At 36.5% G+C, this 27425-nt stretch overlaps 1 protein-coding gene across 5 annotated transcripts in view; it reads right to left on the minus strand.

The window, feature by feature from the left end:
* CNTN5 (contactin 5) overlaps positions 1-27425 on the minus strand; it is a 1006880-nt gene that overhangs the window by 248083 nt on the left and 731372 nt on the right. For all 5 annotated transcript variants that reach the window (XM_072968929.1, XM_072968925.1, XM_072968928.1 and 2 more), the window contains one exon: positions 18973-19075. In XM_072968929.1, coding sequence (XP_072825030.1) covers positions 18973-19075 — 103 coding nt within the window. The remainder of the gene's footprint in view (positions 1-18972; positions 19076-27425) is intronic.

Genomic DNA, 27425 nt, shown 5'->3' on the forward strand with positions numbered 1-27425 from the left:
CAAATGGATTTATAGATGAACAATAAACATTCTGTCTTATTTTACACTCTCTACCTTGCTCTCACCTTCTACTGTAATTTTCTAGTTTCGGCCAGAAAAGCTGAATTGTTTCCTAGTATCCCTCCCAAATTTGATGCTTATAGTTTAGAACATTGCAAAGTCTGCTTGTCTGGATTTATATTATAATGCATTGCCTTAAAAACTCTGTATATGCGTTGTAGAAAGTGGATATGTTGGATCAAAATTTACATGGGAAAAGGGTCTGCTGTACAGAAGGACCACAAAGTTTGTGATCATCTGCTCTGCGTGTTAATTCCTATTTAATGTTCATCCTGTTTTCATCTGTACTGAGTTCTGTTAAAGTATATAGCTTTTAAAAAGATTGCACAGCAACAGACATTTTATTAAAACAAAAGTTTAGATGAAATTTTAAGAACTGTATTCTGCTATCAAAATAATGAAATTGAAGCTGAAAGCCGACCAAAAATATTCAGCCATTAAAAATTCATGCTTGTAGATTAAACTGAGAAAGAAATGTCATTCTTTTATATTGATTTTACCTATTCTTATACTCAAAGTCTATCTATGTAGGGATCATATAAAAACACATTTCTCCTTTAGTAAAGATGCTTGTAAACTTCTTCCCCATATACGTGGGCAGGAATAACAGACTCAAGTATTTAAAAACAACATTCAGAAACAAATTAATGTCATCGTAAGTTTTCATGACAAATTTATGCAGGAATTCTATTTCGGTGCAAGAGTACTGGCATAACAAACTGGCAGACAGTCCTTTCTTAACACACAGTCCTTTCTTAATACTCTTTAAACTTTCATTTTTGATAAATATATAATCATAATAGACCCACAGGAATAGAGTTATCCTTGTGTAAGATTCCCAGAGTAATGGCTATTCCAAGTAGTACACTGCTTACTAAGAGGAAACCTGATGCTACTTAATATATTTCCTTGGCTAATTAAATGTATACCATTATAAGAAACTATACCTTTTCTTTCTGGAACATGTTTATTTATAACCCTACCATTTTGTGTCACCTCCTGTTTTGACTAGCATTAAAGGGTAAAACTTAAGTTGATGATGATACTGAAAATAGTCCATAGTAAATTAAAATATAATTCCTTAATATAATAAAATGAAATCCACAGTAATGCAACTAAATGCCATAGCAGAAAAAAAATAGCATTTAGAACATTCAAATAGATCATCTGATTTGCCGTATCTGATGTTACCATAGTGACATTTTCAGAATGCCCTCTCAGAATCTTCATGGGGCAAACATATCAAAATAAAGGTTTATCTCTCAGTCCCTCCATCCCCCAGGTTCCTAAAACATTGTTTCTAGTTGAACTGAGAAATGGTTAGGTGCATCCGAACTTATATGACATTGAAGTGCACAATTCACATGTTCATGTTTGACCGTATGAATTCTGCCAATAAAGGAGGAGGGATGTAAAACTTTCTCTCTTCTCCTGCGTATCTTCTCATCAATAGGTTAGAGACACTTTAAAGTTGCTGCTAGAAGCCACCAGAGTTATATGCAAAGCTAGCTCTATACACTATTCAGTGGGAAGTATAGTTGGTAAATGGTACTGAGATGAGGATTCTCGACCCAGCTCTGTGATTTCATGGGAGACTCTTGCAGTTATTAATGTCTATCTAAGCCTTCAGTTGTGAAAAGACTGCATTTGGGAAGTGTGGCTTTCCTGACTCTTGACTCATCTATGATTCTCGGACTATAACACCACCTAGCTATTATTAATCGAGTTTTTACTTTGTTGTCAAGAGTTTTATTTGGTACCTAAATTAAAAGTATCTAAGAAGTTTAAGAAGTATGCTTTATTTTCTCTGTTTCACAGGTAAGTAAACTGACAAAGATATTAAATAATCCTCCAGCTAGGGGGAAAAAAAAGATAACTCTGGAGCCATTATTCTTATACTCGTTCAATATACATATTCATGGACATGCCTCCTTGGGCTCTTTAGGGTATCCAGTAAGAAGAGATGGAGAGAAATGGACAGGATATGTGGCATCTTTGTAGCATCTGTACACAGCAGATTACATACATCTATGGCACAGCCTAATCTCTCAGGTGGTTAAGATGCCATGCTAGTGAGATACCACGCTAATGAAAAGGCTACAGTTTTCATCTACTTTTAAGATAGTAAATTCTGTTCTTTATCTACTACAGCCACATTTTTTATCATTAGATGGTTAGTGCAAAAGTACACCAAACGTAACAATTTGATTGTACTGGTAAAAATTAATTCTATTTCTTCCTATCCTTATCTACACCTTGAGTGCAAAGCATAGCACACTATAGTTCCAAGTACAGCCTAGAAGTTTGTGAGGTTAACATATACTCAGTTTATGGAGCACAACATTCTGAGTGAGTTTCCATTCAAGTGAAGTACAGAACAAGCCTTAAGATTCTAATTTTTTAAGTAGAGGACATTAGCACATACTGAATAATTTATTAACAGACAATATTATTTTGTAAAGATAGAATAAAAAGGCTGTGAAGATTTATTCCCAAGTTTTACATGCTTAAAATTTACATTATTTATTAAAGACATTTTCTAAACTAAAAATAGCCCAAAAAGTCAAAGGACACAAATAGCCTATTAATCACATCATATAAGGAGGTTACACCGTATTCTCTCTCAGCTAGAGAGGAACAGAGGTTCAAATGTGCCTTTCAGCGTCATTTCCCTTGAGTTGCATTTTTATCTGCATTGCACTTGCATTTTTTATAACTGTATTATGTACAGATTTTAAAGTCACCGAGGACCTTTTTAAGCAGAGGAGATTCTAGCCCATATTGCAATTAAAACCAAACATGACTCCAGCTATTTTGCTTCATAATTTTTTTCTACATCCAGATCATATTTTACAGCAGATTTTATAGCAATCGTTATTAAACTGTTAAAACTAATAGTGGAGCAGCATTTATCAAATATGTATGTAGTTTTTACTTGACTCTTGATATTTACGCTTTGCAAATTTTGTGGCCTCTTTGCATCCTCTAAGATCAGTATGTCAACTCTGATGCTAAAATAATCATATAAAATATTTTAAATATTAACAGCAGTTAGAGTAAAATGTCACTTAGCATGTAAAATCAGCTCTAAAAAAATAGTCTTTGAGCTCATGGGGAAGAAAGAAGGGTTTTGACCTAGAAGAATGTTTGGGAAAGATAAAACTCACAAAAAACTTCCCACTATTTCTTATCTATAGAAATGCTTTATAGGTTCAGAGATTTTTTAGATTACTATGACACATGTCAATGTATATTTTAAGTAGAAAGCCAGAAAGTGGATTTTCTATGATCTATTTTCATTTGAAACCATGAAAAGCTGAATGGGACCAGAGGGTGAGAGGTTTACAGAATGTTAGCATTCCTAGTTTAGGAAACACTTGAGCAATGGGCTGTGTCTTACAGGGTGTTTCAGAAAGAAGCAGAACATCAGAGCATTAAGCAAACGTTTCACAAGATAGACGATGTTCCACCAATATTCCAGAGAACTAGGGCAAAAGAGGGAATTAACATGTAATTCACAGGCCTTTGCTCTTGAATCTCTCAGTGAAATTCTAAAATTTTGTGAAATACATATTGTTATCCCCACTCTACAGATTTTGAATATGAGATTGGATCTAGAAGGTAACTTATCTCATGTCATCTAGCTGGTAAATGATAGTTGACATTTGAAATTTTGTATCTCAAGCTACCAAGCTTTTGTTCTTGTCTTGTTACTTGTCACTAAAAATATACTTTATTAAAATTTAAAAACGTTATAGGTTTCTGTGAATTTAATCTGGCAGATTTCTTTTTGACTATTACAGGACTAAATCAGGAAATTACCTTTGCTTTTGGCTTCTCCTATTTCAAACTCTTTCTGAGGAAAGACCAGGTCAAAGAACCATCTTATTGTCTTTCTATTGCCAGAATTTATGCGATACTTTTTTTCTAATAAAGGCAGGTAAATTATACTATATCCCACATGGGGACTGCTTTATTTATGCCTTCTTGGTTAGATAAAGATGGTTAGGGTATCTTTATTTTTGACCTTTCATTTACTTCTTACCAAATAACTAAAAATTAAGGTGGAGACAACAGCTGAAAACTAGACAAAATAGATCTCAAATTTTGGACATCAGGCTGTGAAGGACTATGATCCCTGAAATAAGTTAAATAAGCATGTGGAGCCATACAGCTGCCTCAGCCTGCTCCCTGGACAAAGTTCCCGAGGTAGGAGAGACCCAGGCAAAGCTCAGCTGCCTTCCTGAGTGGAGGAGCCAGATCTGAGAGTCGGGGAAACTTAAGGGAGCTGGAGTTCACAGTACTCAATAAAGGGAAGGTGCCTAGAATGTTATAAATCTACAGAAGATTCCCTTTGAGTATTCTGTGCAGTATGAATCAGCATATGCATTTGAGAAGAATGCTTAAAGATGGGAAAGGACATTCTGAATGGATTAGAAGAAACAATACTTAGAACTCACACAGGCCAGAAATAGTTCCTACCCAGACAGCCAGAGTGGAGAATCTTAAAAATCAGGAGTCTGACTAGAGTACTAAGAAAAGTATTGCCTTAGTGGTGGGGAAAAATTAACCCTCAACTAAATGGTGCTCAGGTCTTGTCTGAAAAAGCAAAAAAGTAAGATCTGAAAGGATCAAATTGTTTCCAAGTTACTTAGCCACATCTCTGAATACAGGTCAAGAATACAAAAATACCTAACATCCAACAATGTAAAACTCAAATATCTGACATCAAATGAAAAACTGACAGGTGTGCAAAGGACAAGGAAAACATAACTCATGAGGAGGAAAAATCTATCAACTGAAACTGACACACAAAAGACATATATGATGGAATTAGTGGACAAGAACATCAAAACAGTCACTGTTAACTGTGTTACATATGCTCAAGAGCCTAGATGAAATCTTTAACATGTAATTTAGGGAAAAAATAAAGGCTTATGTGCACATAAAGACTTGTAAACAAATGTTCATAGAAGTTTTATTGGGAATAGCTGAAACCTAGAAGCAACCCAAATGTTCATCAACAAGTGAACACAGTGTGATATAGCCCTTACATGGAATATTGCTTAGTAATATAAAGAAAGGAATTATTGATACACCCAACTATTTATATGAATCTCAAGATAATTACAGCCATACCTCAGAGATATGAGTTTAATTCCAGATTATCACAATAAAGCAAATATCACAATAAAGCAAGTTATACAAAATTTTTGGTTCCCCAGTGCACATAATGTGTACATTATACTTTAGTTTATTAAGTGTGCAGCAGCATTATGCCTAAAAAAAAGTACATACTTTAACTTAACAATACTTTATTGCTAAAAAAGCTACCATCTGAGCCTTCAGTGAGTTTTAAACTTTTTGCAATACTATCACCAAAGATCACTGATCACAGAAGAAATTTGGGTTTTTTTTTGACACACTGTAACTGACTATACTCAAAAAAAAAAAGATCACTGATCACAGATCACTGTAACAAACACAATAATATCTACAATAATAATAAAAGTTTTAAATATTATAATAATAACCAAAATGTGACACAGAAACATGAAGTGAGCAAATGTTGTTGGGAAAATGGCGCTAATAGACTTGTTCAATGCAGGGTTGCCCACAAACCTTCAATCTCTAAAAACCACAGTATCTCTGGAGTGTAATACAATAAAATGAGGTATGTTTGTGTTCTGAGTGATAAAAGTCAAACAATAAAAAATTGCATATTGCATAATGTTGGTTATATAGGACGCTAGAAAAATGCAAACTAATCTAAGGTGACTAACAGAGATCAGATCAGTAGCTGTATGAGGTTGGGAATGTATGGATGGAATGGAGGGAAAGATTACACTTTTACATGCAGAAATGTTTATGGGTTCTATGTTCATTACATGGCTATGTGATAGTTTCACGAATGTACACATAGGTTAAAATGTATCACACTGCATACTTTAAACATTTTCTTGCATGCCAGTAATCCTTCAATAAAGCTTTTAAGAAGGTACCTGAAGAAATGCTTCAGCAGTACAGCTAGTTTACCTAATTGGAAGTCGGACTTAACAGATTTTTTTCCTACACATTTAAGTCACTGAAAATGTATTAGAATATTAATTCCTCCCATTATACTCCTTTAATCCCAAAATGAAAATAAAACAAGAACCTAATGGGGTTCACCATCTTATGTATCATCTCTTTAGGTATCACTTTTTATGTTTCTTCTATCTTCCATTACTTGCGACATAGAGTTGATAAAAATCAGAGACTCAAGAAATGATGAAGCAATGGGAGGAGAGAGTCTAGACTAGCTTCCTTTATGTTCAGTCTCCTCTTTTTTAAAAGGTGTTTGTGTGTGGAATCCGGCAGATGACACGATTGGAAGTATCTGAGACTGCTGATGCTAAAGTAACTGCTGTTGACTTAGTAAAGATAAAAATATGCAGTTAACAAACACTTTTCTAATAGCTTTCCGATGCTACAGGGGAGATATTTTGTAAACTAACTCAGGCTTTTAAAATTAAACTGCGTATACATAGAGGAAGAATATGCCATCACTCAGGTTCCAGGTGACTTGATCACTAAGCTCAGATTTAACAGGTGCCACTGTCGCCTTAATTACTCTAACTCATCATATCCAAGACTCCTCTGAATGTAAGACACATCATTATTTTAAGAATGACTCAGGAAGAAAACATTGCCAATTAAACTATGACACATCATCTATTGTAATATATATCGGGATTTCGAAGATGTAATTTTTAAAAAAAAGTGTGCTTTGAAGGATATTATATCCATGCTTTCTCTCAGTGGAATGTGGCTACATGCAATGCGATTACATGAAGGTGGAGACAGGAAGACGTTCTTCGCCTGTATTTCTGTGTAGGAAGCCCTGAGGTGTACTCTTCTTTCAGAAATGTTGAGAGGGCTACATTCCTCTGTAGGGATGTATAAAACAAGTGACCTGATTTCATAATGTACCCTCCTTTGAGAAAAATGGCCATAAATAAGACATTCTAAAAGTTCTAACCAGATTGATTCGATCCCCAAAAGAAAAGTAGGAGATAGAAGGGACCGAAAGTACTTATCATTTGCTTTTCTATGATGAAACAGCAGCTGACACATGTCCCCACTGAGTATCATTTTTGTATCCATTGGCTATCAGCTAAAATTATTCTTCAGACTAAAAAATATTGTTATAGAGATCTGACATGAAAACTATTCTGCACCATACAGCTACCAACAGAAACAGTTACAAGAACAGAAGGTAGGTGCTGTTACATTGCAAATAAAAAAAGAATAAAGATCTGATGGCAGATGCTTAGTTTTCTTAACATTTTTTTTCTTGAGATGTTCTTTCTGTGGATTTAACCATTTATTCTCATACACATCCATATATACACACACTTACACGCTTCACTGGTAGGAGGCAATGCAAATTGCTTAACTGTAGCAAATGCTACCATCTACACGTGACTACCATCTAGGACCAAGCACACAGCCAGGGACAATGAATGAAAACGTATCAAATCAAAAAAGAACAAAATCCTCTACGCCACTGCCACATGAAACAGAAAATGCTTAGATAATGGAGAATCAAAAATTATCTAAGGCAACAATGCATGAGCTGGAAGACAATTCAAAACCTCTTTGATTATACATTGTGCAAGCAGATACATTTTATTTAATTGCATATTTTTAAGAGCACTATTATATATGCAACATAAAAGTGAAGAATATGAAGTTGTGATGTTTCAGCTTCACAGTAAACTTTTTACAATAAATATGATTGCAAGGATGAATAAAAGCTTAGCTCATGTTACCTGTATGATAAAGACACAGGAGATGGTTTTGAAAAATACAATTCAACTAGCAACCTTTTCCCTGTGATTCACCCTCCCCACCTCATCCCAATGGCACCCGCTTCCAAGTCTTACGATGCCCTGAAAGAGATATTCCGAAGACAAAGATGGGATTATGTCTCCAGTTACTCATTTGGTAAGAACGTGAGCGTGAATAAATAAACTTTACATGTGGTCTTCAGTGTCCTGGGTGTCATTGGAATCAGAGATATAAGGGAAAGTTTTTTTTCTCTATCAAATAACTGACAAAAAACTAGCGACATAGAGATACGAGGCATCCTCTGAATCTGAGGTTAAATCCTGAACTGCGAAAAATACGACTTATACTAGAACTGATGGGCTAGGTATTCATCAAAATATTTTTGTCACCAGACCCTGGAATATTATTTCTAAATATGTGACTGTTAAGCCTAAAGCACCACCTTAAAACCTAAAGCAAACCGCCAACTTAAATATGTAGTGTATAAAATAAAAACTGTGCTTTTGGAAATTGTCATACATAGTCAGCAGTTTAATACTAAAAGCTTTTGTATTGTAAAAACTTTGTATTATTTTTGTAAGTGATAAATCATATTGGAAAAGTAGAAATGAACGACAATAATGATAATGATGATGATAATAATAAATAAACAAAATTATTTTTCTCTAACACTACCCAGAGAAGAGATGTTTTTAATCTTAGGGCAATCCACCAGCCTGCAATGACCTTGGTGGTTACAGCGCATAGGGAAGTCCATTCTCTTTGTTCTAACCCTGTGCTTAGAGGCTACCACCTTAATAGTTAGTCCTATCTCTACTAAGGACATTATTTATTCCTATATACAGCCAGTCCTGGTTAGTAGCAAATGATCATAGACTTTTCTGATTTATCAGAGTGACTTTGGTAGGGCAACTCAATCATGCTAGAACCCATGTATTTTCTGACACTTGTACAGGCAGGGATGGATACTACTGCGTGAGACCCCACCCAGACAAAGCCATCCTATGAGGTGAAGCCTAACAGAACCGCTCTGTTTCTCATTTTACAATCTGAATAACTATGCATATACACTCTCAGGCTGAGAGTTCTTTGATATATTAGTTTATTCTTCATTCCCTTTGAGCATATATAAATAACAGTTGTATTAATAAATGATTTAATTCAATCAGTGAATGCTCACTTTGTACCAACTAAGTGGGAATGAATTTAAGAGACATTTATGGTGATTAAACAGATAAAGATAAAAAGGAAGGAAGAGTGAAAGATGTGAGTTTATACTGAATGACAGTTGTGGTGGTCACCTCCAGTGACAGTAAAAACTCCTTCTGTAGGTAGCTGAAGGGTGGGTGTGGGAGCTTTATTTGAGTGGAAGTTCTAAGAATCCAGCCTGGACCCCTGGAATGGGGAGTTATGAAAACCAGGAGTAAAGCTCTAGGAACTGTAGGAAACAGAACGGATGAAGTGTATGCAGCGGAACTGATGGACAGCAACATTTGGAGAAATTCCCAAAACTGGTGGAACTTCAGGGTGGTGATTTCTTTTTATAGGATAGTTCTACGTTTATTTGCAGCAGACATAAAAGAACCAAACTGGTTGAATAGAAATAGCCTTTAACCATGGTTGTGACAGAGAGAACAGAAAAGAATTGGACTTGAGGCAGTTTTAAATGGCTGACAGATTGGAGAAGGTTCAAGGGGGGTCAATGATGATGCCCGGGGTTTGAGGAAGGATACCTGGCTACTAGAGTTAGGGAGAAAGAGGGGTCGGGGAGGCACTGTATTAGGGAGTCATACTTGATCATAACGTATCCAAATTTTCAGAGCTACTGAAACAAAAAATGCTACATTTTTAAATGTATGAAATACGAATACCTGCATTTTACCAATGCTTGGTATCTAAATTACCAACGTAGAATCAAATCATCTTAAGCACTGTGTATGGAAACATCTTCACATTCTAAGTTCCTTTATCTAGCTCAAACAGTCTGATATGACAAGAATAAACATATTTCAAGTAGGCTTTATTCATAGTACAGTGAGTCGGTAAGAAGCACGCCACTTTTAAGAGTTTGTGTAATGTCACAGCTTTAAAAATTAAATGCTATCATCAAACATAGCCAGAAGGAGACCTCAAATAAAGAGACTCCAGCACCTTGGATGTTAAATAAACATTAAAGTAGTAATATGCATATTAAATCACCATTAAGGAAAGATAACCACTGGGGATAAAATTTAAATTTCTAGTAGAATACTTTTTGGGAACTTGTGGATGATTGATTACACAAAATTTAAAGAAATCCAAGACTGGAAGAGGTCAAAGTAAGGAAACTGAGGTTAGATAAAGAATTTGCCAAAATTCATTCCTGTTTTTAGTACATGGAGAACACACGTCAGAGAACTGGTTAGAATTTAAGTAAGAGATGGCAACCATCCAGGACTAAGTAGAAGCTTAATTTCAAGTACACTGAAATTTTAGACAATTTTTGGTTAAAATTTGTTCTATTTTTGCTCTACCAGAGGCTCACTCAGGTATTACGATCATGCATCCAGTGAACTTTTTTTCGGGGAGGGCGTGGGAAACAATTTAAAAACTCCTGAAAGTTATACTAATTCCTTCTATCTTCTCTATGAATGTTAACAGCCAGTCTGCTCCCTCCGCCAGCATCAGTGGAAGAGTGATCTATGAAACTCCTGGGAGATTCACCCAAAATAAAGCTATGGGATGAGTCTAAATTAATCCGAGTAAAAAGCTCAGTCATTTTGGGATTATCTCTTGGTTTATGCCTTTGGTGACTTGTCCTCTGTACTAATATTCCTAATCACTGAGATGCTTAAATGCATCCAGAAAAATATCAGCCATGATAAAAAATGGGAAGTCCTCTTAGTAACTGAAAAGTGGTACGGTAAGTTAAGAAGATCGCTAGTTTTAGAATCAGAAGACCCGGTTCAGCCTCTCTAGCGCGCTAGCTTTAAGGCCTCGTGCAGGTATGCAGTTTTTCTGGTGAGGCAGATAAAGTGGTCCTAAGGCAGCTCTGGAAAAGTTAGAAATATGACGCCAGTTAACTGTGACTCCAAATGTGCATAATATATTGGTCCTGTGTCCCTAGAAATAGATAACACCTCTGAGTGTAAAAGTAAGTAAGTAAATAAAACATTCCCTCCCATCGTCGGTGCTACGGAGAATGCAGAAAATATACAGAGCATCAGATGAAGAAGCATCAGACCAGCACTCTGGCCAGCATGCCCACATGGCTTGGTCTAACCCTTGGTGCAGAGTTTCAGTTTCCCATCTACAAACTCATAACAGGATCTTTAAGGTTCTTTCAGCACCCACCTCTTGAATGAAATGAAGATGCATCCTTGGTTTCAACAATACTGAAGCCACCTATAGCTCACAAAGGTGATTTTCCTGACTCCATAATGTACTTTTCCTGTGACACCTAACATTCATTGATTCCTAGAGTCAGTGACTAACTCCTATTCGCAGATCTTCTGTCAATCTAACGATAAAGTGATTCTATTTTGGTTTGATAGACCAACACCACACGACGCCAATTTATTTTTAATTCCTTCAGCCCTCAGTGACTGGTGGTTCCAAATAAACAGTATTAATAAATTATCAATCTGTAACTAAAGAGCAGGTTCTTTGAGGGACGTTTGTCAGCTGCAGACTGTGGGAAGTCCCAAAGGAATATTTGTCATTCTCACAGTTATAATGGGCCACAAGAGTGGACATTTGAGACAGTTTGGCTAAGGACCGAGGAAAAGGAAATACAAATTACAGCAAAAATGACTTTATGAATTGATAATTGGTGCTTTCTTATTTGCAATAAACATATAAAAAGAGGAAAAAAATAATTCAATGTCCTAGTTCTCAAGTCAGCATTTGACGGAGTGTAACCAAAGGTGATTTGTAAATGCTATCTAAAAGAGTGATAAGCAGGAACTAAAATGGGCAGGAAATTGAATGTGCTCTTCCCTCCCACCTCACCACCAGGTTTCAGATGAGTCTGGAAAGGTCATTCACATAATTATTACAGTAACTGGTTCAAGCCCTTTTGAGCCAGCTGATGTGATTGTGTGTTAATGGCTGCAAAAGCAAGATAAGGAACATGTAAAGTAAAGGAAAAAAATCTGCCTGTAACACTATTAGCTTGCAGGATTGTCATAGTAGATAAACCGATGTTGCTTGATAGCATATGGCTTTCTTATTACAGAATAACCCCAAGTTTGCCCTTGTGTCAAGGGTCATTTAAGCATCAGTGACCAAATTTTACTTCTTTGTTGTTGGTGGCTGTGACATATCTAGTGATCTTTCTGGGGTTGACAAAAGGTCTTATGGTGAAATGAAACCTGCCAGAAAACTGTAGCTAATGCAATGTGGTCTGAATTTTCAGGGCCAAGACATGTGAAAGGCATCCGGAGACTTCCGTCTGACCAAACCAAGGCAATAATGTACCTCCTGTTACAAATGACTGACCACAGTTCTCATACCTGAATTCAATTCAGTAAACATATTCAACACTTGCTGCATAAAAGAATCCACAAATCTAGCACAGTAGACAGATACCTCAGCTGGCCCGGGGGCAGGCTAATGTGAAATGTGGATGCTCATATGGTTAAAAAAAAAAAAAGACACTGGATCTCAAGTAAAGCAGGCTGGATTTAACAGAGCAGTGGCATTTGACCTAAACCTTGAAGACTGAACAGGATTGTGAGGGCAAGATATTTCAGACTGATCTGCAGGACCACAGAAGCAGGAAATTGAATGGGGATGAGGTACAGGAAGGAATATACATGGCTGATTAAAAGATGAGTTTGAATATAACAAATTTCTACTGTACAGCACAGGGAACCATATTCAGTACCTTGCAGTAACCTATAATGTAAAAGAATATGAAAAGCAATGTATGTCTGTATATGTATGACTGAAGCATTATGCTGTACACCAGAAACTGACACATTGTAAACTGATTATGCTTCAATTAAAAAACAAAATTAAAAAAAGAGGAGTCTGAAAATGTAAAGTGGCACTTGTACTAGTTATTAAATGATCCTCTCCTAGCTTCACCCTTCTTCCTCTGCTTTGTGATGCAAGGGCTGGGATCCTGAAAACCGGGTTTCTACACTGCGGAGAGCGGGTGCTGGAAGGAGGCTGCAAGGCTGGAGGAGGGCGAGGGGACACGGGCTTTGCCTTGCTGCTGTCTGTCTGCATGAGATCCCTGTGAATGCATCTCAGCATTCTTCCCAAAGCAGCAAAAGATTGTAGTTTGAGTTTTCCAACACTTGTAGCTCAAGCTGCATCACATCTCACCTCAGAAAACACCACCAGCCAGTCAGTGCATGCTTCTTGGAGGTGTGGGTCGCAGAGGGGTATCTATGAATTTCTAATTTTTAATTATTCCAACTCTTCCTTTTTTTTCCCCACAGCCCTAGTGATGGTAGCTTCCTCCTGCAGTTACTGACTCTCCAAACTTGAAAGTTCTGATTTTATTCTGTGTGATCTTATTTACAATGCATGTAGACTAGACTGAAACACTGAGCACGACCAGTTGAAACTATCACCAGCTGTCAATTACGTGCCACATTTAGAGAGAATCATTCAACTGAAATATTATTAGGGTCTTAAGAGAGTCCTTGCCTGCACTGTCCTTTGACCTCTGATCTCTCATTTCCCTTCCAGAGTACTGTGCCCAGTGTTTAAAAGCCGACCTGGGAAATACCCAAGACACCTCTTCTCCCCAGCTAAAGTCACTGAGCTGAATGCTGAGCAAGAAAAGGCAACACTCTTCATTTCTATTTCCTGCATATGCCACCAACCAAGCATGTTAGAATGTTATGTAATAATGTAGTTGCCAAAAGGCAGCTAATTAAGTCTGCTTGACTCTAGCCTTCGACACTTAATATCCAGCCCCAGTGGGTGGATGAACGGTCAGCAAAAGAGAATGTTTAACACACTCATCTTCAACCCTGACCCAGACCATTTCTCTCCTTTCAGGAAACATTACATCTAAATTATCAGAAGACAAACGGATATTATTATGTCCTTACAGCTGTGTGGGGAAAGACCTGCTTCTGCCTCGGCTGATAACCCATTTTCCCTCTAGCAACTTTTTTTTGTTAAGAACTTCTACACTATACCCAATCTAATTCCACCAGTTTAATCTCCACCGGTGGAATTCCGCCCCCTCCCCTACTTGGTTGAAACTGGAGAACAGCTTGTGAGCGATCTCTTGATAATAACCTTCCATATGTCTAAAACAGCTTTTTCTTTCCAAAGTAATTAATCCACCTCCCTTTTTTTACACTTTGCTGTATTTCCCAAGCTTTCACACACCGTTGTTTCCCTGTGGTGCCTCTTTAAGCAGTTCCCATTTTTCTGGGGAAGCGGTACCGTTGCAGAATTGACCGACACGAAGCGTAGCGTGTCCCAGTCACCCCGTGCGTTCTCTCTGTACTCGGTGTTGTGTAATTCTAGTTGCAGAGAAATTTCTAGGCGTGTAACCAGCACACTCCTGCTGCCTTCTGCTGCTGCGGCCTATAGAGAAACCATTTGATTTTTCTCTAAATTCAGATTTAAGTAGAATTTCTTTGGGAGAAAATGTGCAGTTTATAGCTTTCCTGTTGACTTTTTACTTAACTTCAAATTAGGCAGGTTGGTGAACTTGTGTGGTATTAAGAGAGAGTAAAATTCAGAAACCTCAAATCATTTGCCTTCTGCTATTTTCCTTTAAGAATATAGAAAAAGTATCTATGTGTGTGTGTGTGTGTATGTGTCTATGTGGGTGTTTATCTGTGAAACCTGGGCTGCATTAATTTACATCCCCTAAGCTACAAGAACTGAAAACTCTTACGGACAAGTTATATGGAGGTAAATGTACTTTTCAAGAGGAGTAAAAATAAAGTTGTGATCAGTGGAACAGCATTCTGACATGCTTTGAAAGAAGTCTTCAACAATCAAATACGTTTCCCACTTTGGCCTATCGAAGTTTCATGAGATCATGTCACAGAAAATCCAGGAGGAAGAGACTCTGCTCCTACTGTTGTTTACTCTCAGTAATCTCTCCAGAGCTACAGACTGCCTGTGGGAGGGCACCTGGGTCAGGGCGTGCGCTGCTGGATCCAGTTAAGTTCATGGAGGTGGAATGGCATCTCCATGAGAACAGGGACTCTGAAAATTCCTAGAAGCTAGGTCCCTTCCTGACACATGTTTGGTTCTCGAAATCTCAAGACCTGTGTTCAGTTCTAGGTTCTTTCAAGATACTTTAGCCAATTTTCATTTTCGAGACGAGCTATTCAAAGTCCTCCTCTTGTTTAATGGCTCCTTGGCATCAATGAATAAATCATTTTCCTTGAGAGAAGAAGTGCATCTAGAAAGGCATCTGATTCAGTGAATAAAATGATAAAACATGGTGATTTCTAGATGGAAATCTGAACTGCCCCAGTAAGGCTGGGAGGAGGCAAAGGTGGAAACAGCGAAATTTTGTGCTTATGGTCTTGATTTTCCTTCAACCTATTATTGCATAAAGTATCTTTCTCTGTGATATGTATTTCTCACTCTGTCCTTTGCCTCAGTATTTAAATATATTAAATCTCTCCTATTGACCTCACTTAAGCTCTCAAAAGAAACAAGCAGACAGTCAAACACTTACTAAGAGTCAGTGGACAAAGAGACCTTTTGAGGATTGTTTTCAATAAATAGTAAATATGACTTGGACATAATAATCAGCTTTGAGAGTAAAATCAAAGAGAAGGAGAAATTGTAGATCTAAGAGAGAAAGAAAGAGAGACAGAGGTTGATGGAGCGAGACAGAATAGACAGGGAAAGGTGAGGACAAGAGTACAGAGTGAATTTGGACCTAAATAGGTAAAGATGGGAGGACAAGAGATAGGGGTGTGGAGTGGATGTAGGTGGATTTGTTTAGGAAACAAGTTAGCCAGAAGCCTTTAAACATAAAAAAGTTAATAATAAAGAGTTGATTGGATTAAGCAGACAGTATTTTCTGAGTTCATTCATTCCTTAGTGCTGTTTATGTGCCTGGCACTGTGGGAGGCACTAGGAATACACAAATGAAGAGTGAAGACTGCAGTCATGACTCCCGACCTCATGGGCTTAAAACCTAATGATGGTGACGTGACGGTTATCCTGTCATCCTCCTCTTCCCCCAGACTCTCTGCCTTGCTTTCTGTACTGCCAACTGCTCTGGGCGAGCACACCGGCTTCTCGTGGCCTTCAACCATAAGAATCACCAGAGTAGGTCAGAGGGCATGAGGTTAAAGGGGTCAGAATATGAACTGCCTGTCCCTTTCTTCAGCTGTGTTCTTTTAATGCGTCTCTTCAAGGCTGCAGCTCCTGTTGAGTGGCCCCCTGGCCAATTACCGTATCTCCAGCTTCCCATGGTTCTGGGGACACTATCTTCTCCCCCTTATTCATTTTAGCTGAAGGGTGAGCATGACTTTCTGCTGTCAGTAGTCTACAGAGACCTCAGTTTCTTTTCTTGGTTCTCTTAACTCTGCTCAGAGATCTTCAGCTTGCGCCTTTACTACACTCTTTTGAGCCACGAGGGTTGGGTCCTCTTTCTGGCTGGATTCCTGACTGATAGAAATATTTTTTTTTTAAGCAGAGAAACACTCAGGTAAGTAATTTAAAATGTATTAAGGGTTATGAAGAAAAAAAGAAAACACAAGTATTTAGATAGAGAGTAATGGGTGTGACAAAGTTAGACAAAGTATGACAGATGACCTCTTTAGCAGGTGATATTTAAGTGGAGGCCAGAGGATAAGCGGGAGCCAGTACGGGAAGAGCAGGAAGGGTGGTCCCGATGGAGGTCCAGTTGCAAAGGCCATAAGACAGAAAAGAGCTTGATATGCTCTGTGTCAGAATCTGGTTATAATACTCTACAAGGACCACGTGGTTAACACACTCTGTGTGGACAGACAGACAGAACAAATCAGCTTGAGTGGCAAGGTCCTGATTGATACAGATACTGAAGTTCTTGGACAGACAAAGGTCGACCAGAGAATCGTGTACTTGTTAAAGTGGGAAGCAGCTCACGTGAGCTGTGGGATCGAAGCAGATGCTCAGGTATTAATGTGAAGCTGCTGCGATCATGTTGGGATGCAGTGATGATCTACTGTACATGATAATGTGCTGTAAAGGAATTGACACGTGTAAGGATATTATTTCTTTGATCTTTACTTTCATCAGATGGAAGGTTACTCTTCAGGTAGAGATACATGTTTTCATAACATGTTATTTTCCCCCCATAATGTGACACTTCACATAAAAAAGTATTAAATGGGCAACATAGACCATCTTGACAGCCTTGTGCCTTATTTTATTTATTTATTTATTTATTTATTTATTTATTTATTCATTCATTCATTCATTCATTCATTCATTCATTCATTTATTGGGGGTTAGAGAGGGAGTAGCAAAGAAGGAGTGAAGAAATTGAAGAAAATAAAGTATTAAAATAACTTAATTTGGCAGTTGGGTCTTACCTAAAATGAAAGAGACTTTAAGGATCACTTTACTAAGCATATTACAAGACTTCCAAAAGCAAACACATCAAACTTATTAAATAAGCCTGCCTGGGGAAATATCCTGTATTGTTTTGTTCTCCATAAATCTAGTTCTCTAATTTGTTTTATAAGATGACCTCCTTCTGTTTGTGGCTTTAGTGCAAATTCTGACACTTAAGCATTATTTAACTATAGGATATACTAAAACCTTTGACATCAAGGCAAAATAATTATTTTTGTATTTATCAGAATTGAGCTGTTTACCTGGGAACTTTTCAGGCATATGTGACACCACAACATGAGTAAATGGTGAAAACCATGACTTTTAAGATATTATTTAATCTTGAGCACTTAGCTAATATATTTGGGTTTAGAAATCTTCCTTAGACATCTGCCAAATGACTCCTGGATGAATTTTAAGTTCCTGAAATATATTTCTACTTATAGGCACCTTTTGCTGGACCACCCAACACTTCTGATGGACCATACAGCTGTTTATTTTGTTTTCAGTCTATTATGATCCTGCTCCTACTTAGATTTAAATAAAATTGCAATATGTTATTTCAATCAATCTTAATATCGGTAGAAAGCATGGTGTTTACCATTGTTGTGCCCTAAAACCCTCCTTACTAGCTGAATTTTTTTATACTTACTAATATTTTTGACCCATAAGCTAAGCCTACTTTAAACACCTTTATAGAACATGTTTAATCTCCAAGTACTTTATAGTTATGCTGGGGGATGAGCTGACAACTGAAGTTGAATGATTAGTAACTGTGTTAGAGATGCATTTATGCAAATTATAATTATAGAGTCTAGAAAGGATTCTGAGGTCTTATCACTCTAAAAAAAGAAAACAACAACACTCTGTTGAAAATAAATCATAATACTCTAATCAAATATAATCAAAATCTCACTCTTGTTTCTATGCCGAATACTCATATTGTAAACATAATTGACAAGTGATTATATATCGTGAGATTTAAACCTTCAGAAATAGAATCATTAAGCATAGTATGCACTCACGTCTGAACTAAATCATCTTTCTGATTTGGGGAATGATTACGTGTGGTATATATTGACAGCCGGTGTTACCATGTTATTATTTCAAGAGGTACTGAAGTAATCAATTGGCTCACTATAACTATTATCTTTATGATTTTTATACTCTCATATCTTATCAGAATTTAGGAGAGAATAGCACACTTTTCTCTTTTTATTTACATCACTGCTGAATAAAATTTTTAAATGATATTGAAATTTTAAGACAAGTAAGCTAAGAGATGTAAAGCTGTTTTTTTATTTAAGGAATTGTTCCTTTATGTCAAAATAGCAAACCTACATACATTATTGTTCATAGACGTGACTAGAAAGATAATTATAACTGATTACTCTGTCAATTCCCATTTGCCCTTCTTTTAAAAAATGAATAGCCACCAAAAAGCCTCAATGTTTCATTCAAAGAAAATAAAACCTAGTAAAATAAGTGATCCAAAAATAAACCACCACATCTTCATAAACAATTGTGTCTAATTATAGAAGAATATGTACTTACTTGCCAAGTGCAAAGCACTCCATCTTAACAGTTGCTCCCTTAGCAGCTGTAACCGTGAGAGGAAAATGGACCTCAATTTTCGGCTCATATTCTCCCATCACACCTGGGAAATAGAAAATAGTCTTTAAACATAAAATGACCGTCACTATTTCTTTCCATCCTGGAGTTGTTACATTGAAAAGCACTGTGTTATTAATATTTATTTGATGACTGCTAAATTTTTGATGCATTGGAATAAGACATACACTTAGACTCAATCATTAGGATGAAATCCTGATCTTCCCTTAAGGATTGGATTGCATGGATGTTCAATACCACTGAAAATAATAATTACTGAAAGTTAATCAACACTGGTAGTTTAGCTACTGATTACATTCCAGAGGAGAGAAATAACTATGAACCTGTCCCATGGTAAGTAATTGTGTTGATTTTTTTAAATAGCTAGAGGTCTTAGAACTTTCTTTGTCATTGTCAAATAAATGAATACTTCTTTATTAAGTCAACATATACGTATAGAATATCTATAATATGCAAGCATTTTGCCAGGCATTGTGGGAGTTACAAAGATATACCAGCCATGGACAGTGCTCTCAAGCACTCAACAAACATATTCTTCAAAAAAGAAACATGTACTCAAGGATGGGAGAAGAGCTTCCAATTATATGAAAATAATTGTAATGTGAAACAGGAGGTGATGATGCCCTGAATGAGGTATCTCAAACGTATTGTGTGCATTTGAGGGGATTGTGAGAATAGTAATTTATTTATCTATTCCTTCCTTCATTTATTTTTTTGAAGTCTAGTCAGTTTACAACGTTGTGTCAATTTCTGGTGTACAGCATAATGCTTCAGGCATACATATACATACATAATTTCATACTCATATTCTTTTTTATTATAGATTACTGTAAGATATTGAATATAGTTCCCTGTGCTATACAGTATAAACTTGTTGTTTATCTATTTTATATATATTAGTTAGTATCTGCAAATCTCTAACTCCCAATTTATCCCTTCCCCCTCTTCCCCTACTGGTAACCATAAGTTTGTTTTCTATGTCTCTGAGTCTGTTTCTCTTTTCTAAGTATGTTCATTTGTCTTGTTTTTTTTTTTTTAAGATTCTACATATAAGTGATATCATATAGTATTTTTTTCTCTTTCTGGCTTACTTTACTTAGAATGGCAATCTCCAGGTCCATCCATGTTGCTACAAATGGCATTATTTTATTATTTTTATGGCTGAGTAGTATTCCATTGTATAAATATACCACAGCTTCTTTATCCAGTCATCTGTCAATGGGCATTTGGTTGTTTCTCTGTCTTGGCTATTGTAAACACTATTGCTATGAACATTGGGGTGAATGTATTTTTTTGACTTAAATTTCCCGCTGGATATATGCCCAGGAGTGGGATTGCTGGATCATATGGTAAGTCTATTTTCAGTCTTTGGAGGATCTCCATACTGTTTTCCATGATGGTCGCACCAAACTGCATTCCTATCTCAGTGTAGGAGGGTTCTCTTTTTTTTCACAGCCTCTCCAGCATTTACCATTTGTGGACTTTTGAATGATGGTCATTCTTTTACTGATGTGAGGTTATACCTCACTGTAGTTTTGATTTGCATTTCTCTGATAATTAGCAATTCCTTGACATCACTCTTTTGAGGAACTTCAATCACAAAGTATTAGAGTCCAGGCATATCACATGTAGTACATCAATCATTAATGGTTTGCCATGGAAATCTGGTTTATTTCAGCTGTAATTTTTAACATCTCAAGTCACATGCAGCTATGCTTGTAATTTCTTTTGTAAAGTAGAGTTTGATGATGAAAGGAAAGGGAAACAGTCCTGTAAGACACATAGTTAGAGATCAAAATAGGCTTATCTCTTCAGTCAAGGCAGCTCCTTTATTTTTTGATAGCTCCTGGTATTAAGCTAAGTATGTTCAAGAGACACTGCCTTGTGTCTTCATCGCCTTCCGCACACCTGAGCCTTCTGGCTTAGTTGACTGCCCTACTTTGGGATTACGTGCCAGTAGAAGGTGACCTCAAATTACTCTAATTCCTAATAAACAGAAGTCTTCCAGCTGAGAGCACGTTACTCTCCTCTCCTAAGTGTTCATGGTTGTTGATTTTCTTATTTATTTCAATTACTTACAAAGAGCTAGGGTGCTTTTCCCTAAGTGGAATGCAACTTAGAGCAGTGTTTCTCCCAGTGCATTGCAGAACACAGAGCCAATGATCTCCACATTATCTGGATAACTTACTAAACTTTCAGGGTACAGCGTTCAACTCCAAGACCGGTGATATGTAATCTTTGAAAATGGGACTACACACTGTATATTTGAATTGTTTCTTTAGGTGACTTTATGTACATTAAAGATATTCAAAACAGGACATACCCTGGTCTGATTTTTATCATGTTACTTCTCACTGATGATTGTTAGGATGGCTTGCCTTAACAGTAAAGCAAATTATATTTAACTTTTATGTACTGGTACACACATCAAAGCTGGGTTTTATTCTGTCTAGAGATCAATTCTGATTAGTCAGCATCTAAGTGACAGCAGTTGTTAAATATTTCAAATGACATTTCCATCTGACACTCATAGTAATACTCACATCTAGGGTCAAGAATTCATGTCCAATAAACCTTAAAAACTTGGTTTAGCTAATGAGTTAAAAACGTTTGGCTGGTCATTTTCTTATGTTCATATAAGAACATTTACATTTTTGTCTTCAGTATCTGTCAGTTTTACTCAAAAACAGTTTCTTGTCTTCTAACAATAGTAGCTGTCTTCCCAGTGCTTTAAAAAAAATTTTTTTTCATTGACATATCATCAGTTTATAATGTTGTGTCAATTTCTGGTGTCCAGCATAATAGTTCAGTCATACATATGCATACATAAATTTGTTTTCATATTCTTTTTCATTATAGGTTGCTACAAGATATTGACTATAGTTTCCTGTGTTATACAGTATAAACTTTTGTTTATCTATTTTATATATAGTAGTTAGTATCTGCAAATCAGTGCTTTTTGGGGGAAAAACTTCTTCCATCTTCTTTAACCATGAGAGTTGAATGGTATCCACTATCTTCCTATAGGTTCCGCTGTGGTTATTAACTTGTTATGGGCATCTGATCCCAACTTGGCTAATTAGATTACCTCATTGCCCTAGACACGTTGTTTGATTCATGGATGGGCAGCTGAGGTTGGCACTTTTGAACTAGGGACCAGAAGTCTAAGTCTCAGTTCCTCCCTTGTGGCAAAAAAAGAAAAAAAAACAGAGCCTGCAAGTCTGAGAGCCACTGGTGCTTCCACTAGTGGAAGGAGATACCCTGCCATTGAAGAGAGTTAAGCCAATTTAGACAGAATTAAGCCAATGCAGACAGAGACGAAAAAAGTACAGGCAGAATGTTGGTTCCACGTGGGATTTAGTTTCTTGAACTTCTCTCAGTTAAATGAAATGAATTTCCTATTTTGTTTGTTATTTCAAGTTCGGTTTCTCAGTTGCAGCCAGAGAAAGTTCTGATTGATACCTCGCCGGGCTCAGCGTAACCAGTGGTGACCCTACGTCAGGTTCTACTCCATAGCTCTTCTGGCTTCTGGGTCTAGCACTCTCTAGATTAGGCAAAGGACAAGAAGGAGTGGTGGTGGGTTAGGGCCAAGAAAAATCAATATACGACATTTGCTCTATTTTAAAACATTGAAACTTTTAGTAGAGAATATTAATTCTAATATCTGTGTCTATCCGAGTAAAAGAGGATAAATGAAATTAGAAAAGCATAGATAAAGTACTATGGAAGCTGAGAGAAAGGAGAGGTTATTGACTAGGAAAACTGAGAAAAAATGAGGGAACTGCCTTAAGTGGTTTGTGACAGTGGGATGGATTTGAAGATGTGCTGGTGGAGGTTTAGTGACTCAAGTGAAAGAGACAGTTAGCAAAGACAGGGGCTTGAGATTCTGTCTGGAATATTAGCAGAAGATTCAATTTTATTGCACTGAGTATGAAGAAGTAGTCAAAGAGAAATTTCAAATATAAATAGGAGCTAGATGATAAATAATATCTACAAATGTTATATTTTATTATTCATCTATTAAGATGCTTCATCAGTGGCTTGATAAATTTGCTTGCACATGCTGCTGGAAAAACAGCTTCAACAATCAATAGGCACCTGATTTTATTTAGATATAGCACGTGGAGTTAATATTATACATACTCATTATAACCAGTTATTACTTATTGGTAAATTGAATACGGTAAGCATAATGAAGATTCACGTAGGATAAGCATCAAAATGAAGGCCCTATGAACTAAACTGTAGTTTTCGCATTATATGGTTTGTAAATTTAAATGTGTTGAAATTACTTAGTAAAGTGTCTTGGGGATTTTCTTTTATTTCACCAGAAATATTTGTGATATTAGAGTTCCTTACATTATTTTGCTTGATAGTACTTGAATTTCAATTGTGGCTTCCCTTGTAATTTTTTTTTACTGTCTTTAGGAATCTGAATATAAATATATAGTTATTGTGCGACGTAAATCCCCTGATAAAGAAATGAAAGCTCAAATAAGTAGTAACAAGAAATGATGATGATGATGATGATGATGATGATGATGATGATGATAAAAATGAGTGAGGGGAGGAAGGAAATGACTAAATAGTGCCCGTTATGCCTACCAGATACTGTGCTATGTCACAAAACTATACTCATGCTTTCAGGACATATCAAATATCAACCCGTGATTCGTAGATAAATGATGCAAATCCCAACTCCATCTCTGGCTCTGCTGAAACATTGAGACGATGACAGAACCTCTGTGGATCTGTTTTCTCAGGTATAATGAGAATCCTATCTGTTATTGTGGGTTTAGAAGTCTAGCACTGGTGTGTTAGGGAATAAATGTTGCACGTAAACAGATCGTTTTTACTTACTGTATTCAAATAAGTTAAAAGTTATAACCTGCGAAAATTTTAATCACTTAAGAAAGTGTCCAGATGGCTTCTTTTCAATTCCCTGATGAGCCCCTAAGTAACAATTTCACAAGCCTAGATAGATAGATAACATACTGTTTTCTCACCTCAAAAAGTGTGTATCACCCTGAATCATAATTTCTGGAGGTGACTCATTGTTATGTAAACAAAAGGATTGAAGGATCTCTTGACAAAAGGAAATAAATGACTTGTGCTATCTTCAAATACATGCCCCAGTACAAGCGCTATTTATCTAGGGAGACTGAGAAGAACCAGAGAGGTTATCATTGGGAGAATATGTCTTTCTTCACTATTATACATGTTCTGAAAATCAGAGAAACAGAACCAGAGAAAAAAATCAGGTATAGATTTTTTCCCCTTCCCAACCACCAGGAATAAATCGATTAAAAGGTTGCCTCACACTGTAATTGATTTCCTCTGATTACTACATTTTAAGACATTTTGCTCTGCTGTCTGTGCCACAGTGATTTAGGGAAGTCTGTCCATCTCTCCCACCACCATCTGAGAGCTTATTCTCTATGCATCAGTAACTTGGGAAAGAACTTATAAAAGTAAAGTCTAAAGAAATCAACTCTATACATATTTTTCTGAAAAAACATATAAGCTCCCTAGCATTAAAATAATAGACTAGAAAGAGCAAACTTGAAAAATTTGGTTACTAAAGGTTGAATATTCACTTTGAACGAGATGTTGAGAAGGTTTTCTTTTTTAAAAAAGTATTTTTCTTATTTTTATGAATTTCTACTCACAAATAAAGCTACAGAAACTTCTCTGTAAATACATCTACATACCAATACATATATATATGGCTTTATGATAAATCCATTATTAAAGCTTATGGTTAAGTTTTTTGGCTCAAGTTTTCTGTGACTTTGTGAAGTGCGTCTGTGTGTCTGTGTGTCTATGTGTTTGCCTTTCGAACATTAGAAAAGAGAGTAAAAAATTTGATACCTGCTAATTTTCAGTACTTTGATTTTTATGAGATATTACCAAGACCTTTATAAGTGAAATAACAAATCAGCTATTGAATAAACTAGGGTCCTCATTTCTACAGCCAAGGACCCTTCTTTGAAAGTCAACCTTTCTTTAACTGGACCCAGTAATAATGGGTAAAGAACTACACTGACTCAAAAGAAAATTAAAAATAAAAATACAATGGTTCCAAATGGCAGATTAATGCTCAATCCAGTAATTACATGCTTTGAAGATCTCTAAACAGTTCTGTGGGAATCTTCTATCTTAATTAGAGTTGGTTCTTTTCAATTGTGATTTAATTAAAAACTGTATTTCTATACAATTTATTTGAATATTTCTACCAGAATCTACCATTAAAAAAAGAAAGTAAAATGCCTCAGACGTATGATGGCTTTTCCTCACTGCACTAAACACATTAATCCTAAATTGTTGTAGCTCCAGTCCTTTCTACAAGAAACTAAAAGTGTGCAGTGAGATAAAAATAAGACAAAGGGGAGACAGGGCAAACTTCAGTTAGGAGGGAGCAGTTTCTACACACACACCATCTAGAAGGCAGGGGGGACACACTCAAACTGGAGGGTAAAACTAGGCCAATGGAGAGTAGAAACACTGAGTCTAACAGCTGCGTCACCTCCGGGGGAAGAGAGGAAGAAACAGTCATACACTCCTCTTGCTAAGATTCCTAAAACCAACTGGATTCAGCTCCTTTGCAGTCACATTCCCGAGTCAAGCCATATTACAGACCCTGACCTTGGGTTTCTCTAATATCTCCTTTCTCTTATCATTGAATGTTTCCTGAAAATCAAAGTCTCTCATTTAAGTTCGCTTGAGTGTACTTCTCTTCCTTGCAACTTCCTAGAACGCTCACCCACGCTGCCTTTTATATCTAACTTTTTAATACTCTTTAGAAAGCTTGTCCCTTCCAGAAAGTTTCCTACCCATAGCTGTCTACCTACTCATACAGTAATCACCAAGAAGCCTAGGGACTTAAAATACCCTGGAGGGGATTAGTTCTGCCGGCTCAGCTGATCAGCTGCATGACTCTGGGAGAAAAATGTGACAAAAGGGTTGTTTTAAACTATTGTTAAAAGTTTATTTTTAAGCTTTCATCTGCCCAGATTGTTTTCTCACTTCAGTCTTGTTGCTGAGAGCGCCAGCGCTCCCACTGTCAGCACTCAAGTTGGAGATGCTAAACATACCAGGCTCTGATTTGCTCTGTAAACAATTCACCACATATTTTATTTCATAAACGCTTACTGATTTCAAAGACTCTGTGGATGATATGGTTCAAAAGATACATATTTCCAGAGGGAGGAATGTCCATCATCACAGCCTCATCACAGGGCTTTATGTGCATTAAAGACTCTAGATAGAGAATAAACATTGGCGGAACACTTGCTATAAGCCGGATGCTGTGTTAACTGCACGCAACTAAATTGTCATTTAAATCTTTCAAGCACAACAAGGTAGATACGATTATCTCATTTTAAATCAGAAAAAACTGAGTATTGAATACATTAAAGTAACTTGCTCAATATCTCTGAGCTATTAAATGTCAGGTAAAGGGTTCAAATTTAGTACTATATTCATTCTGAAGCCAACTTAACCTCATTATTCTATGTTGCTCCCCAGGAAGAGTTCCTGCTGTTTGCAAAGCAGAATTCATTTAGTCACTTCCAATTTTGCAGACAACTAAGTTTACTTAAATACTAGTTTCTCAGTAAAGTCCTTCCTTACTCTCTACCCCTTGGCCCTCCCCACCCAACTCAGGGCTGGGACTACACTGTTTTGTTCCTTTTGTATCTTCAAACCCTACAAAGTCAGGGCTAAAACAAATCTGATAACTGAACTAATTAATCTACTTGTCATCAACTATGTGGAAGATGTGTGACTGATGACATCAAAGCTGAGAATATTTTATTTTTAAGTATTTCAATGCTTATGTTTTTTCTTGATTTTGAGGAAACTTGAATGTAATTTTCAAATCTTGAATTACAAAATCTATATTTAGTTTTAAATTATTGAGATATGATATTAGATCAAAAAATATTTTGTGAGCCAATAAAACATCTTAATTTCTTCATAATCAATCAATTGCCACGTTCTGTTAATTGGGTTTTATGACTTCTTTCCCATCCATCCCTTTCTGTCCATTCTGATTGTCACTGCTTTAATTTGGATTCCCATTCATTCAGCTCATTAGCTTTGGCAATTGTGAAAATCCTTGGTGGCATGAGTGGCGGTCATTAAAGTCTCATAGGACTAGATACAAGGGAAAATAGAAGAGATATCTGAGATAGAGTTTATGCAGATCTTGGAAGAAGTCTTGCTATAAAGTTGAGCAAAGAAAATAAGAGGAAAACCGGAGGGGGTGTTGAATCAAGAAATCGTTGCTTTTAAGACAGTAAATATTCCAATATGTTTACTGCTCAGAATGATTCGGTATGGAGGACACAAGTGATGCTTATGAGACAGAAGGG

This window comes from Vicugna pacos, chromosome 10 (assembly GCF_048564905.1).
Source record: "Vicugna pacos chromosome 10, VicPac4, whole genome shotgun sequence".
NCBI classification, from domain to species: domain Eukaryota; kingdom Metazoa; phylum Chordata; class Mammalia; order Artiodactyla; family Camelidae; genus Vicugna; species Vicugna pacos.